The 15,491-nt window shown below is 69.0% G+C and overlaps 1 protein-coding gene across 2 annotated transcripts; it reads right to left on the bottom strand.

The window, feature by feature from the left end:
* Positions 1 to 193: 193 nt before the first annotated feature.
* NOS3 (nitric oxide synthase 3) lies at positions 194 to 13,491 on the bottom strand. Of its 2 annotated transcripts, none has more exons than XM_063418336.1 (26): positions 12,465 to 13,491; positions 11,315 to 11,417; positions 10,884 to 11,032; positions 9,982 to 10,144; positions 9,469 to 9,560; positions 9,255 to 9,396; positions 8,865 to 9,004; positions 8,291 to 8,465; positions 7,458 to 7,559; positions 7,059 to 7,253; positions 6,223 to 6,296; positions 5,983 to 6,127; positions 5,727 to 5,831; positions 5,528 to 5,595; positions 5,327 to 5,443; positions 4,836 to 5,010; positions 4,583 to 4,712; positions 3,955 to 4,033; positions 3,400 to 3,623; positions 2,961 to 3,139; positions 2,330 to 2,540; positions 2,013 to 2,100; positions 1,533 to 1,654; positions 946 to 1,094; positions 482 to 676; positions 194 to 405 (listed from the first exon to the last, which is right to left on the bottom strand). In XM_063418336.1, exons 1-26 carry the CDS (start codon positions 12,599 to 12,601, stop codon positions 283 to 285), a joined length of 3,582 nt encoding a protein of 1,193 aa, XP_063274406.1. In that variant the 5' UTR covers positions 12,602 to 13,491; the 3' UTR covers positions 194 to 282. The 2 variants fall into 2 exon arrangements, with proteins under 2 accessions (XP_063274406.1, XP_063274415.1); XM_063418345.1 differs by having other exon boundaries at positions 197 to 405; positions 3,436 to 3,623; positions 12,465 to 12,920.
* Positions 13,492 to 15,491: the final 2,000 nt, after the last annotated feature.

The following is a 15,491-nucleotide window of genomic DNA, read 5'->3' as shown; positions in this document are numbered from 1 at the left end:
TGACCCCAGGGGTGTCACAAAGCCTGTCCTTCCCTGTGCCACCTCTGGTGATCCCAGAGGTGTCACAAAGCCTGTCCTTCCTTGTGCCACCTCCGGTGACCCCAGGGGTGTCACAAAGCCTGTCCTTCCCTGTGCCACCTCCTGTGCCCCAGTGCCACCGCGGGAGCCAAAGTGTCGGGCCGGGGGTATCAAAACTAAACTTTACTGGGGGGTGGCGGGACGGGGGCCACGGCCGCAGGGGGGCACAGCCCCGTGTCCCCCGTGTCCCCCGTGTCCCTGCGCTCAGGGCGCCGGGCCCGGCGGGCGCCGCTCCTGCAGGGAGAAGGACTGGCTGCGGATGCGCAGGGCCACCTCCTGCGTGCGGAACGTCAGCCCGAAGATGTCCTCGTGGTAGCGGTTCTTGTCCTGCGGGACAGGCGTCAGGGCGTGGCCCCCGTGGTGTCCACCGGTGTGTCCCCCACGGTGTTCCCGTGTCCCTTACCCTCAGCTCGCTGATGACGTCCCCGGCCTGCCCCAGTGTCATGTTGCCCTCCTGGGCCAGGATGTGCTGCACGGTCTGCAGCACCTCGGTGGCCATGGTGACGTCCCCGCACACGTACATGTGGCCCCCGTGCTGGCACAGCACCTGGTGCACCTCGGCTGCCAGCTGTGCCCGCAGCACGTCCTGCACGTACGTCTGGGGACACACAGAGGATGGCATCCTGCACCCACCCAGCCTGTCCCCAGGTCCCCATCCCCGCCCTGACCCTCTGTGGGCTGTCCCTGTCCTTGTCTGTGTCCCCAGCCCCTCACCTCCATCTCCGGCTTGGTGTCCAGCACCAATCCCTGTTGCCTCCATTTCCAAACTCACCTTGTCCTTGTCCCCACCGTAGCTCCCTGCCCCTCCCAGTCTGTCTCCATCCCATCCCCTCTCAGTCCCAGCCCCATCCCCTGTCCCCGTCACACCTTGGGGGTGCCGGGCTGGCGGGAGAAGGCCGTGAGCACCTGGCTGAGGGCGCCCTGCTCGCGCGCCTGCTCCATCTCCTCGCGGTAGATGTGGTCCAGGGCGGATGAGCGGCACCCGAACACCAGCACCATGGGGCCCAGAGGGCCACCTGCGGGGGGACAGTGTCCTCGTGTCCCCACACCCCACGTCCCTACAGCCCCGCTCAGCCCTGTCCCGCAGCCCCCACATCCCCCCCTTCCCCATGTCCCCACATCCCCAACCTCTTGCTCACTGTCACCATGCCTCTTGTCCTGTGTCCCAGAGCTGCCACGTCCGTGTGTCCCTGTGCCCATGTCCCCATGTCCCCACGCCCCGCATCCCTCCCATCCCCGGTCCCTGTCCCCCCGTCCTCCCAACCACCTGTCCCCGCATCCCCATCACTATTTCCCCGTCCCCTTCTTCTGGTGCCCCATGGCCCCTGTACCCCTGCCCGTGGCCCCGCATGTCCCCTGTCCCCAGCCCTGTCCCCAGCCATGTCCCCTGGCCCTGGCCCTGTCCCCCGTCCCCAGCCCTGCCCCCTGTCCCCAGCCCTGTCCCCTGTCCCCACCTCCGGCGCGCAGCAGGTGCAGCCGGTGCTGCCAGAAGCTGCGGAAGGGCGCGACGCCGGTGCCAGGGCCCACGAGGATGCAGGGGGTGTCGGGGGTGGGCGGCAGCCGGAACGAGGGGGCCCTGCAGCAGTCGGGGTCACCTGGGGGGGCCTCGGGCCCGGCCCCAATGGGGAGGTCGGGAAATGGGGCAGGCAGGGGACATGTAGGGGAGCAGTTGGGGAGGATGGACAGGGAGGGCAGGCGGGGGCCAGGGAGGGCAGGTGGGGGACAGGGAGGGCAGGCAGAGGGAGAGGGAGGGCAGGTGGGGGCCAGGGAGGGCAGGCGGGGGCCAGGGAGGGCAGGTGGGGGACAGGGAGGGCAGGCAGAGGGAGAGGGAGGGCAGGCAGAGGGAGAGGGAGGGCAGGCAGGGGCCAGGGAGGGCAGGCGGGGGACAGGGAGGGCAGGCAGGGGACACAGGTGGCAGGACAGTGATCCCTTACCCCCGGATGAAGGCTGGCACTGTGTCCCCCGGCTGCAGCCGCGCCAGCCACGTGGAGCAGACGCCGTAGTGGAGGGGACCCTGCCCGTCTGTGGGGACCAGAGGGGGCCGGTGGTGGGTGGCACTCCCAAGGGCCACCCCCACAGAGGCCCCCGCAGGGGCTGTGTGCCCAAGCAGGGCTGGCGGAGGGGGGGACCTGAAGGTGCTCTGGGGACACTGGAGGTGCTCTGGAAACCCCGGAGATGAGCTGGAGGTGCCCTGGAGCCCCTGAAGATGCCCTGGAGGTGCCCCACGGAGCCCGTCCCCGTCCCCGCTCACTCTCGCTGTGGTAGGTGACGACGGCCACGGTGAGGTGGATCTCGTCCGGGTGGGCGCCGGGGGCCGAGCTGATGGAGTAGTAGCGGGGCTGGAGCAGCGGGAGCTGGGAGAGCAGCAGCGCCGCCGGCAGGGCCACGGACGGGAACTCGGCCAGCACCTCGGGCAGCGTCGGGCACCGGAACCACTTCCACTCCTCGTACAGCCGCGCGTCCTGCGGGCACAGGGCTGGGACACCGGGCACCCCCACTCGGCCCCCGGGACCCCCAGTGCCTGGCACCAGGCCGAGGGGAGCAGCACCAGCCCGGGGTGGGGGTGGCAGCATCCCAGTATCCAGTGAGGCAGCGGATCAGCGTCCCAGAGTCAGCGAGGGGATCAGCATCCCAGCATCCGACTGCAAGGGAACTGGCACCCCAGCCCCCCAGCATCCCAGCCAGAGAGGGGGAGTCAGCACCCCAATATCCCAGCCAGGGAGGGGGAGTCAGCACCCCAATATCCCAGGCAGGGAGGGGGAGTCAGCACCCCAATATCCCAGCCAGGGAGGGGGAGGCATCAGCCCAGCATCCCAGCCAGGGAGGATAAATCAGCGCCCCAGCATCCCAGCCCCCCCCAGACCTTCCCCGGCCCCCCTCACCTGTGCCAGGCGCTGGAGCCGCTCCCGCTCCGCAGGGTCCCGCGCCAGCGAGCTCAGGAGCTGCAGGAACTGCGGGGTCGGGGGAGCCGCCACGTCCAGGTAGAAGGTGAGAGCCTGGGCCAGGGTGCAGGGGGGCAGCCGGGTCTGCAGCACCCAGCGGGGCCCGGGGCTGGACCCGCCTGGGGATGGGGGGATTGTGGTGCTCGGTTCTGTCCTGTATCCCTCCCAAGGCCCTTCCTCTTTTCCTTCTTCCTCCCACCCCCCTCCCCAAGTCCTAGCCTCTTCCTCTGTCCCTTCCTATTCCTTTCCCCAGACCCTTCCTCTTCCCCTGCCCCAATTTCTTCCCTTTCCTCTTCCTCTTTCTCTTCCCAAGCCTCAGCCCTTCCCCATCTTCCCCCGGTCCGTAGCGGTGGGACACCCTCCTGTGCCCCCCCGGTACCGGCGGGGTCCCCCCGTCCCCCCGTGCCCCCGGTACCGGCGGGGTCCCCGTCGCGGCTCTCCATCCCCAGGGGCTGCTCGGGGGGCGGCGGGTCCTCCACGCGCTCCAGGACGCCCCGCACCAGCTCCTCGCGGTTGGCGGGGAACACGCCCAGGTGGTCTCCGGGCAGGTACCGCAGCCCGCCCTGCTCCGCGCAGCCCACCCGCACCAGCAGCGTCTGCCGGCTGCGGGCACCGGGGTCACCGGGGCACCGGGGCACCGGGAACGCGAGGGTCTGCGGCTCTTGGGGGCAAGGGGCACGGCAGGGGTGGGTGCAGGGGCGGCGGTGAGGGGGGCCTGGGACCACGGGAGGGGCGGGGGGAAAGCGGGATGAAGGAGGGGTCAGCGGGGTGAGGGAGGGGTCAGCGGGGGACGAGCAGACACGGGATGGGGACACTGAGGGGAAAGCGGTCCGGGAGTGCCGGCAGTGGGGGTGTCCTGGGGATGTGGAGGGGACTGGAGATCCCGGGGGTGGCAGGGTGGCAGGGTGGGGGTCCCTGTGCAGGGGGGTCTCACCTGGACTCCTCACTCTGCAGGTTCTCCACAGACAGCACCGAGCAGGGGAACACCTGGCGCTTGTGCAGCTGGGACAGTCCTGGGGGGCGCGGGGGTGTCATGGGGGACCCGGGGGGACATGGGGGACCCGGGGGGACATGGAATGCGTGGGAGGGGACAGAGCATTGGGGGACACGGGAGGCTGGTGGTCATGGCTGGTTGAGGAGGACACGGGGCGCTGGGGACACACAGGGGACACACAGGGGACACAGGGCTACATGTAGGGCTGGGGGCCATAGGATGCTGGGGGTCATAGGGGCACTGGAGGGACCGGATGGTCACGAGGGGACACGGAGGGGCTGGGGAGGAACAGGGGTTTGGGGGGACATGGAGGGGCACAGGGGCTGGACAGCCATGGCGGGCTGGGGAGAACCAAAGGGTCTTGGGGAGGTCATGAGGGGCTGGAGGAGTGCCTGGGGGTTGGGGGGTGGTCCCCAGAGCTGTGGGGTGTGAGGGAATCCCACAGGGTGCTCAGGGGCTGCTATGGGGTGTCTCAGAGGGCCACGGGGCAGGTGCCAGTGACAGGTGGGGGGGACACGGGTGGTCAGGAGGTCCCGCAGGGTCTGGGGGGTCCCGGAGGAGTCGGTACCGGCCAGGGTCTCGGTGGCCTGGGGCTGTGGCACCAGCCGGTGCCTCTGGCGCTTCCAGCCCTGGGGCGGGGCGAACAGCTCCTCGGCGCCCCCCGCGCCGTCCCCCACGCAGAACGTCTCGCAGGCAGCCTGGGGGTACGGGGGGGCGTTTGGTGCCAAGCGTGGGGGCTTGTGGGTGCCCCCAACCCTGGCACCCGGAGGACCAGGGGTGCCCGGGGGCAGAACGGCTCCTGGGGGCCCCCAGCCCCGTACCTGGAACACCTGGCGAGCCCAGGTGCGGAACGACTCCTCCTGGGCGCACAGCTCATCGCCCTCGCCCAGGGGCAGCACCCGCTCCCCGCCCAGCTCCTCCAGCCGCGTGTCCACGGCCCGCGCAAAGGCGCAGAAGTGGGGGTACGCCCGGGACCCCAGCCCGAACACCGCGAACCTGGGTGGGGATGCACCAGGGGGGATCCCCAAAGTCAGAGGGCTCAGGCCATTATCAGGCCTTTACATGAGGGGGTCACGGCTTGGGGACCGCGGGGGCAGCTCCTGCCCCCACCCACATCCGCGGGGCAGGGGGGGTGGAGCTGCCAGTGCCGGTGGGAGTCCCTGTAGGGGCACCCCGAGCCCCAGCAGGGCAGCGTGCCCAGGCAAGGAGCCCATCCCTGTTCCTGTGGCCATGCCCCTCCCTGTGGGACTGCAGGACTCCCACCATGCCAGGCTGGGGAGACCACCCCGTGCCCTCCCCATGGCCCCGGTACCGCAGGGCTCCCAAGGTTCCTGCACTGTCTGTGTTGCTCAGCTGCCGTCGCTTCTTCTTCCAGGAGGACACAAGCTGGTCGGACTGGGAGACGCTGTTGAACCGCAGCTTGTAGCTCCTGGGGGTATTAGGGGGGTGAGGGGGGCTGGGGGGATCCTGCCTGGCCCCAGTGGGGACCCCCCAGGACCCCTGGTGTCCTCACATGGGCGGCTCCGCCTGGGACGTGCCAGTGTACGGCGATGTCATCTCCATCAGCGCCTTGGAGAAGCTCTGTGGGGGGCAGAATGTCACCTCATCCTCATCCCATCCCATCCCATCCCATTATCCCATCCCATTATCCCATTATCCCATCCCATTATCCCATCACATTATCCCATCCCATTATCCCATCCCGTCCCTACCTCGGCACACTCTGGAGGGTCCCCATTCCCAAATGTGCTGGTGACCACCAAGACCAGGGTCTCATGCTCCAGGGCCACCACATCGTACTCATCCATGCACAGCACCTTCATGGAATTCCAGGATTAGGGTCCCTCCACGGAGCTGCACCAGGCCTCTCCCCTCACCCAAACCCCGCCACAGGGCATTTGGCCTTTGGCCCCTGGGGGAAGGTGGGTGAGGGGAGCTGCCCCAGTTCTCCCCCTTTTCCCTCCAAACCTTGGGATCAAATGCCCGGCGGAAGAGCTGGCACAGATTCCAAGCGTAAGTCCGTGATTTCCCAGTCTCCGTGGCATAGAGGATGGTGGCCTTGACCCGTCGTGCCATCACATGTCCCATGAGCTTGGCCGAGATCTTAACAGCGCTGTGGGACCCCCGGGGCCCCCGTGGGATCAGCACGGGATTCCCAGGGGATCCCAGAACTCCCATGGGACCCCCAGGATCGTGGGGTTCACCTACTTGGCCACTTCCTTGAAGGTCTTTCTCCGGGTGACAGTGGTGCCTTTGGACACGTAAACCTTCCAGGCGTCCGGCTGCGGGGCGGGAGGGGGGCGGTGGTGGGGCAGAGGGGCCGGGGGGGTTGTGAGAGGGTTGGGGTCTGTGGGGCTGTGGGGCAGAGGGGTTGGGGTCTGTGGGGCTGTGGGGCAGAGGGGTTGGGGTCTGTGGGGCAGAGGGGTTGGGGTCTGTGGGGCTGTGGGGCAGAGGGGTTGGGGTCTGTGGGGCAGAGGGGTTGGGGTCTGTGGGTCTGTGGAGCAGAGGGGTTGGGGTCTGTGGGGTTGTGGGGCAGAGGGGTTGGGGTCTGTGGGGTTGTGGAGCAGAGGGGTTGGGGTCTGTGGGTCTGTGGAGCAGAGGGGTTGGGGTCTGTGGGGGGGATTGGCTGTTGGGAAGAGGGGTTGGGGTGATGGGGGCTCATGGGGGGCTGCAAGGCTCCCAAAGGGGCTGAGGGAGAGCCTCTGCTGGGTGCTGGAGGTGTCCCAGGGGGTGCTTGGGGGTTGCTGTGGGGTGTCCCGGGGGCAGCTGTGGGGTGGATGCCAGTGCAGAGTGATGCAGGAGTTGGGATCCTGCAATGCCCAGGGCAGTCACAGAAAGTCCAGGGGGGCCAAGGGGGGTCAGTGCCAGCTGAGCGAGGCTCTCAGTGACCTGGGGCTGCAGCAGCAGCCGCTGCTCTGGCACCTGCAGCCCGGGGAGGTGGGGCAGAGGGGCTGGGGAGCCATGGAGCAGGGTCTGTGGGTCCAGCTCCATGCCTGGTAGCAGGAGGGGGCAGCGGGACAGGATCTGTGGGGCAGGGGTCCCACCTGGTAGCGGAAGGTGGGGCTCAGGTGGTAGTTGACCATCTCCTGGTGGAAGACAGGCGTGAGGCTGCCCGAGAGGGGCGGCACGATCCAGGCCCAGTCTGCGGGACACCCGCCCCGCGCCCGCCCCTCCGCCGCCAGGTGCTTCATGAAGGACTCGGTGGCTGCGTGGTGGTCCACGATGGTCACCTGGGCCACCTGTGGGGACAGGGGGCAATGGAAACTTGGGCTACCAGTGGGGATGGGGGGCGCAGGGTGTGGGAGCTCCCATGGCCCGGCAGTGTGGGGCTCCCAGCACTGGGGGTCCTGGCACTGACAGTGTCCCCGTAGGGGGGTCCCAGCCGTGGGGAGTTCCCAGCTAGGGGGATCCCAGCAGTGTGGGGGTCCCAGAGGGGGTCCCACCTGGAAGCTGTGCAGCACGGCCACGTTCACCTCCACAGCCGCCCGGTCCTTCCAGAGGGAGGAGCTGGATCCTGTGTCCAGCCCCATGCGCTGGGCCACCTCCTGCGGGGGTCAGCAGGGCAGGGTTGGCCAGGGGGCAGCCAGGGGGTCCCCAAGGGGTCCCGGATGGGGTCCTAGTGGTGTCTGTTTGGGGCACCAGAGGGCTCCCGGGGGGATTCTGGGGGAGCTCCCAGGAGTGATCCAAGCATGGTCCTGGTGGGGTCTCGGGGGGGTTCTGATGAGGGTCCCCAGATGGGCCTGAAGGGGGTCCCAGAGTGATCCCAGTGGGAGTCACAGGGAGACTCTGGGGGGGCCCAGTGTGGGTCCCAAGGGAAATCTCGGGGAGTACCGGGGGGCCCCCAGTGAGTCCCAGGGCTGTCCCAGGGCTGTCCCTGTGGGGTCCCTGTGGGTTCCCGGTGGGTTCCCTGTGGGGTCCCTGGGGGGTCCCTGTGGGTTCCCTGTGGGTTCCCCGGGGGGTCCCTGTGGGGTCCCTGTGGGTTCCCTGGGGGGTCCCTGTGGGGTCCCTGTGGGTTCCCTGGGGGGTCCCTGTGGGTTCCCTGGGGGGTCCCTGTGGGGTCCCTGTGGGTTCCCTGGGGGGTCCCTGTGGGTTCCCTGGGGGGTCCCTGTGGGGTCCCTGGGGGTTCCCTGGGGGGTCCCTGGGGGTTCCCTGGGGGGTCCCTGTGGGTTCCCTGGGGGTTCCCTGTGGGTTCCCTGGGGGGTCCCTGTGGGGTCCCTGGGGGTTCCCTGGGGTTCCCTGGGGGGTCCCTGGGGGGTCCCGGGGTGCCGGGGCTCACGGGCAGCACGTCGTAGCGGTGGCGGTCGCAGAGGTTGCGCGAGCCGATCTCGGTGCCCATGTACCACCCGTTGAAGGGCGCCGCGGGGAACTCCAGCCCCCCGATCTCCAGCAGCAGGTTGGCCACGGCCGGCAGCGCGTGCCAGCGCAGCCCCAGCTCCGAGAACCACTCCAGCCTGGGGGCGCGGGGGGTGAGGGCGCACCCTCACAGACCCACACAGCCCCCAGAATGGGTACCCGACCTCTGTCCCACCTGCACCCAGTGTCCCACCCAGGGAGGGTCAGCACACTACCAGCTCGGTCAGGGAGAGGATCAGCAGCCCAGGATTCCGGAATCCGGCCCAGGAGGGTGTCAACAACCCAGTAGCCCAGCCCGGGAAGGTGCCGGCATTCCAGTATCCATCAGGGTTGGGATCAGACCCGTGTCTGCTCCATGTCCCCAGTGGGGTTCCCCAACCTCCATCCCCCAGCCCATCCCCTCTCCAGCCCCCCCCAGGGCTGACCCGGTGGGACCTCAGCCCAGGTCACCGGGAGAGCCCCTGGTCAGAGATTCCGGGGGTCACAGCGCCACTCACGTGGGGTGGTGCAGCGGCACCTCGAGCACCAGCTCCGGGGGCAGTGGGAACAGCTCGGGGGACTCGTCGGGGCTCTGCAGCAGCAGCGGCAGCACGTCGAAGCGGCCCCCCCCGGGAGTCCAGCCGTGTTGGATGCAGAGCTGGGGGGGACAGCGTCAGGGGCGGCCTCCGGGAGGCGTTTGGGGGTGCAGGGATTTGGGGGAGATGAAGAGGATGGGGGGGATGGAGGGGAGATGGAGAGGGGGGTGGAGTAGTATGAGGAGGGAGGAGGAAGAGAGATGATGGGAATGGAGGGCGGCATGGAGGGAAGATTGAGGTGGGGATGGAGAGGGAATAGAGGAGAGATGGGGAGGTGCTGAGGGGGGCCCGGGGGCGCAGGGGTTCCCCCACCTCGGTAATGTCCACATTGGCAGGGTCACCCAGCACGGAGCCGTCGGGCTGCCGGTACCCGGCGTAGCGGATCAGCTGCGGGTTCCAGATGCGGAAATCACCGCGTCCCGGAGCCCGCGGGGGGAAGATGGTGATGGCGGACCTGGGGGGGCCGGGAGGGCTGTCAGGACACCCTGCGGCCGCGGGGGGCAGGGGGTGCCGGGGAGATTCTCACCGGATGTTGCCCCGGTTGGTGGCGAACTGGATGTGGGAGCAGAGGAGGCTGAACATCTCCCCCAGCCCCGCGCAGTCCCGGGCATCAAACACCTGCGGTGGGACAGGGTGGGTGTGGGGAGTCCCCGGGGGAATCAGCAAGTCAGGAGGTCCTTTGGGCCAGGGGTCCCCATGGGGCGGGGATAGTGTGGGGTCTTTGTTGGGGCAGGAATTCCCTGTGGAACCGGGATCCCGTAGGGCAGGGGTTCCGTCAGTCAGGGTCCCCTGGGGTGGGGGTTCCGGTGCAACAGGTGCAAGGCAGGGTCTCTGTGGGGTGGGGTCACCACAGGACACGGGGCACGGTATGAGGGTCACCCCCGTGGTGTGGGGGTGACTATGGGGGTGTTGGTCCCCGTGGGTGCCCGTGAGAAGGGGTGGGGCTCCTGTGGCGTGGGGAGCCTTTGGTTTGGTTTGGTGGAGTTTGAGGTGTTCACGTGTCACTGTCCCCGCGGGCTGCGGTGGGTGAGGGTCGCACCTGGAGCTTGTTCCACTGGATGCGGCCGACGCAGCGCGCCGCGTTCCGCCAGGCCTGCTTGGCGCCGAACGCCAGCTCGGGCTCCCGCAGCCGGTACGAGCCCGAGGCCGCGATGTCCGCGGCCACTTCCCGCAGCCGCTGCGTGTGCGCCGGGGAGTTCTCCCTGCAGGGGCACCCTCAGCACGCACAGACGCCGGGACCACCCCCAGCACCCCCAAAACACTGCCACCTTCGGGGGTAGGGGGCAAGCAGCGACAGTGGTGCAGGGTGCACTGGGGCAGGGATGAGGATATGGGATGTCCCAGGGCAGGGATAGGGGATATGGGATGTCCCAGGGCAGGGATAGGGGATATGGGGTGTCCCAGGGCAGGGATAGGGTATATGGGGTGTCCCAGGGCAGGGATGGGGATATGGGATGTCCCAGGGCAGGGATGGGGATATGGGGTGTCCCAGGGCAGGGATGGGGATATGGGGTGTCCCAGGGCAACGATGAGGATATGGGGTGTCCCAGGGCAGGGATGGGGATATGGGATGTCTCAGGACAGGGATGGGGGATATGGGTGTACTTTGGGGGAGAGGTGGGGATATGGGGCACCCCAGGGCATGTTTGGAGCTATGGGGGTACCCTGGTGTGCAGATGGGGATGTGGAATGCTCCGGACAGGGATGGGGCTGGGGATACTTTGCTGCAGGGGTGGGTTTTTGGGGTATCCCAAGAAAGGGATAGGGCTGTGGAGGTGTTTGGGGCAGGGGTGGGGCTGTGGGGGTGCCTTGGCGCAGGGGAGGTCCAGGCTGTGGGGAGCTCTGGGGTGGAGGTGGGGTGCCTGGGGCAAGGCTGGGGCTGTGGGTGCCCCGGGGCCGTGGGGTGCCCGTGCCCGCCGTGGGGGTCCCGCCCGCGCTCACCGCCGCAGGGACACGTAGTACTGCGTGATGAAGTCCCGGGCCAGCTCCAGCAGCTCCTCGGGCGGTCGCGTCCCCTCGGGGGTCGGGGCGGGCAGCGGCCGCGGCAGCACCAGCGACCCCAGGCAGCGCTGCCCCGAGCACGGCACCTCCTGGAGGGTCACCAGGTGAGCCGCCGGGACCCCCGTCCCTCTATCCCCTTCCACACTCTGCGCCGCCCGTGTCTGTCACCCTGGCACCCCAGAAATCTGCCCCCTCCGCCCTGCCCCCTTTGCCCCCCCAGCCCTGCCCCCTTTGCCCCCCTATCTGCCTCCCATCCTACAGCCCCCCAACCCGCAGCTCCAACCCGCCCCCCATCCTTCTGCAGCTCTCCCCCCGCCTTTTCACCCCTTCAGCCCCACTTCCACTCCGTGCCGCCCCCCGCGCCCCCGGACCTGCCCCGCCGAGGCGCAGAGCGTGTCATAGCTGATGCTCCCGGTCTCCCAGTTCTTCAGGCGGGCGAAGCGAGGGGGCTCCACCGGGGAAGAGGGCGCCGGGCTGGCAGTGACACGGGACACCCCTGAGACCTGCCCGGGCACGGGGGGCCCCGCCGGGGGACTCGGGGGGCTTGGGGAGAAACGCACGTCCCTCCCTCCTCCACTTGCTCCCGCGTCTCTGACACCGGGACCCCGCGGTGCGGGGACCTGTCCGAGGGGACGGCGACACTTGGGCACCGTGGGTGCGCTGTGGCGGGGACAGCGGGGGAGGTCCGGGGACTTCCCCAGCATCTGGTGGTGCTGGGGGCGGGGGGGTCCCGAGCCCGCGGATCCACTTGTTGGGGCTGGGGCGCGGCAGGGAATAGAGGGGATGGGGAGGCTCAGAGGATGGGGGTGCCTCGGGAGGGGCAGAGGTTGGGGGGACTGAGCTGGGGGCGATCAGGGGATGGGGGAACAGAGGATGCGGTGCTGAGCTGGGAAATCAGGGAATGCGAGATCAAGATACAGGGGGCTGAGTTGGAGGGGTCAGGAGTTGAGGGGTCAGAGGATGGAGGGGGCGCGGGGCGTTCCTGGCCCTCGTGTGAGTGTGAACAATGGACATGAGTCAGACCGGGCTCCGGGCCACCTCGGGGGGGACACGCCCCCGTCCCGTACCCGGCCCCTCCGAGGTGTGGGGTCCCCACGCCTCCATCCCCACTGGACCCCAGACACCCTCCCCATATGTCCCCCTATATGCCCCCAGATCCCATCTGCCCCAGCCCCCCCCAGCGGATCCCGTGGGCTGCTGGGACCACGCCGTGGGACAGGAGACACTGTCACGACCCCACGGGCAACGCGCACAGGGCTCTGCTGCCGGCGGGGTCCTGTTCTGCCCCGGTGCCCCATGCCAGCCACCCCGTCGGGGACACCTCCACGGCGGGGACACCTCCACGGCGGGGACACGTCTCTGGTGGACTCCGGCCATGTGCGAGCGTCCCCGCGAGCGAGAAGGGGGTCCCCGACGAGGCTCGGGGCTGTGGCAGGTGAGTGCTGGTGCCCCGGTGCCCCGTCCGTCCTTTCCACCCCATTCCTCCCCATCCCACCCCGTCTGTCCCGCCTGGGCACCCACCTGGGGGTCTCGGTGACAGCGGCGGGGGCAGCGGTGACGGGGGGGTCCTCGGGCACGGGGCCGCGCGGGCGGGAGCAGAGCCCGAGGCCGGGGCAGGCGCGGGGGGCTCCGGGCAGGACCCCCGGCAGGTTCCCCATCGCGGCCCCACTGAGCCGGGAGCGGCCGCTTCCCGCTTCCTACAGCCCGGGGAAGTGGTGACGAGGCCGCGACGCCCCCGCCCCGCACACAATGGGCACCGCCACCGCCACCGTCACCGCCGCTGCCACCGCCACTGCCACCGCCACGCGGCGTGGGACATACCGGGGACCCACCGGGGGGCGCCGACCCCAGTGTGACCCCCGGCCCCCTGGCATGTGGCCATGGGGAGGGAGTGATGGCACCCAGAGAGGGGCAAGGCACACATGGCAGGGACACGGGGACACGGCCTTTGGGGAGACTTGGGAACACACACGACACCCGGGTGGGACACAGCACTGGGGGGATAGATGGCACTGGGGGGATATATGGCACTGGGGGGCATGCACGGCCCCCAGGGGGGGACACATGGCACTTGGGGGGGACAGCACTGAAGAGGACATGGCACCAAACATGGAACTGGGGGGACACGAGTGGCACCAGGGGAGCGTACACATGGCAATGCGGTGGACATGGCACCCCGGGGACACAGCGATGGCACCCAGAGGGGGGACACAACACTCATGGGGGCACACACATGGCACTTGGGGGGCCGCGGGGGTGGCAGGGACCCTCATCCCGGCCGCAGGACACTGTGCCTCCCCCCCGGGCTGTTGGGTGCCTCGGGGGGCTCCCGGGCCGCCCCCAGCCCCCCGCCGTGGGGCGGATGTCCGGCGGGACCCCCCCATTTCCCGCTGCTTCCACCCAGTTCCGGCCATTGACGTGCTGGGCGCTCCCGGGGACCCCTGGTGAGCGCCCCGGGGGAGCCGTGCGGGGGCTGCACCCCGCGACCCTCCCCGGGGTGTACCCGGGGAAGCCGCGCGGGGTGGGGGCTTCACCCCGGCTGTCGGCGGGGCCGGTCCTACGGTGACACCGGAGCCGGGGCCGGTCTCGGGGGTCGCGGGGCTGGGAGCCAGGGGCGGGGGTGCTGTTGGGGTGCAGGGGGTGGCGGGGGATGTCTGGGGGTGCCGGGTGCCCGGTCCCGGCGGGCGAGCCCCTCCGGAGGTTCGAGGTGGGGCTCAGCCCGCAGCTCACGCAGCGACGGGAAACCGCGCCCGGTGCCGGCTCGGCGGTTCCTTCCTGCGGGGGGAGAGCGGGGCGGGGGCAGCCGCGGGGCGCGGGGCGGGACCGGGGCAGCGCATGGGGCAAAGCCGAGGCGCGGGCGGCCGCAGGGACCCCGGGGGACACGGAGTGGGGTTCGATCAGCCCATCTCGGGGGGTCCCGGGTTGCCGCCCCCTCCCCCGCGTGTTCCCCGCCCCCACGCTCCGTGGGGCGGGACAGGCCTGTCCGTCACGGCAGAGCCCCCACCCGATTCTCTGCCCTGGCCGGGGGCGGGACTCGGCCTGGGTCAGGCCTTGACCCCCCCTCAGCTCCCCCCGCCCCATTGCCCCTCCAAGTCCACGGCTTCCCCTGTCCCACGGCCTCCTCCAGCCCCACAGAGCCCCCGCCCCACGGCGCCCCTGTACCCCACAGCTCCCGGGCCGGCTGGGCTGAGCTCCGGTCGCTCTGGGCTGTCCGTTCACAGTTGGTCGGATCTGGTCCATCTGGTCAGTCCAGTCCGTCCATTTGTGTCCGGTCGGGTCCATTCGGGTCCGGTCGGGCCCAGTGGGTCCATTCAGGTCCATTCGCGCCCGTTTGGGTCCGTTTGGGTTCGTTCCAAAGGGGCCGGTCAGGACAGCCGGTCAGGTCGGGACAGGTCGGGTCTGGTCAGGTCCGGCTGGTCCGTTCGGGTCCGGTCTCCCCGGTCCGTCCGTGCGGTCGCGCCCCGCGGCGGGGCCGGCGCCATTTTCAGCACCTGGGACAGAGACCGGGAGCGTCAAGGCCAGCGGCAGGCTCGGGACTGGCACTGGCACTGGCACTGGCACTGGCACTGGCACTGGCACTGGCACTGGCACTGGCACTGGCACTGGCACTGGGACTGCACTGGCACTGGCACTGGCACTGGCACTGGCACTCAGGGCTGGGCTCTGACCAGGACTGACCCCAGGACTGGAAGAGAACTGGGACTGCGTTGGGTTGAAGTGGGACTGGGATCGGCACTGGGACCAAAGCCATTGTTGGGACTGGGATTGGACTGGACTGGGACAGCACTGGGACCCTGACTGGACTGGGACTGATCTTTGATTGTGACTGGGACCTCAATTGGACCAGATACAGGTGGGAGTGGATTTGGATTGCATTAGACTGTGAAGGAGCTGGACTGGTCTGGAAATGGACTGGGTCTGGAATTTGAACTGGAACCAGGACTTGGACTGGACTGGAATTGGGATTTGGTCTGGATGGAGACTGATACTGGGACTATACTGAACTGGTCCTGGACTGGAAAGGGGGCTGGGATTAGGATTTAACAGGGACTGTGACTGGATTGGGATTGAGACTGGGTCCACAACTGGACAGGATAGGGAACGGATGAGGTCTGGGCTGAGAATGGGACTGGACAGGACTGGGAATGGGACAGGAACTAGAACTATGACAGAGACTAGAATTGTGATTGGATAGAGATTAGGATTAGACTGGGATCAGGCCTTGTCCTTACAAGGGCTGGTCTGGGGCTGGTGCTGGGGCTGATACTGGAACTAGACTGGGAAGAGGATTAGGCTGGGCCAGGATGGCAGGACTGAGGCTGGGAGGCTCCTGTCAGGCCCCAGCTGGGGCTGTGCCTGGCAGCTTTGCTCTGCCCCACATGGCCCCGTGTTCCTGTGTCCCAGTGTCCCACTGTCCCTGCATCTCAGTACTGGGGTGTGCCAGTGTCCCCACACTCTGATGTCCTAGTGCCACGGTGTCCCACTGTGCTTTATTCTGGCGTCTTGGTGTCGTAGTGTACCCGTGTCCCTGTGTCCCTGTGTCCCAGT

This window comes from Prinia subflava, chromosome 1 (genome assembly GCF_021018805.1).
Source record: "Prinia subflava isolate CZ2003 ecotype Zambia chromosome 1, Cam_Psub_1.2, whole genome shotgun sequence".
NCBI lineage: Eukaryota > Metazoa > Chordata > Aves > Passeriformes > Cisticolidae > Prinia > Prinia subflava.
Note: the sequence above shows the minus strand (reverse complement) of the source record. Positions and strands in the feature narration are given on the sequence as shown.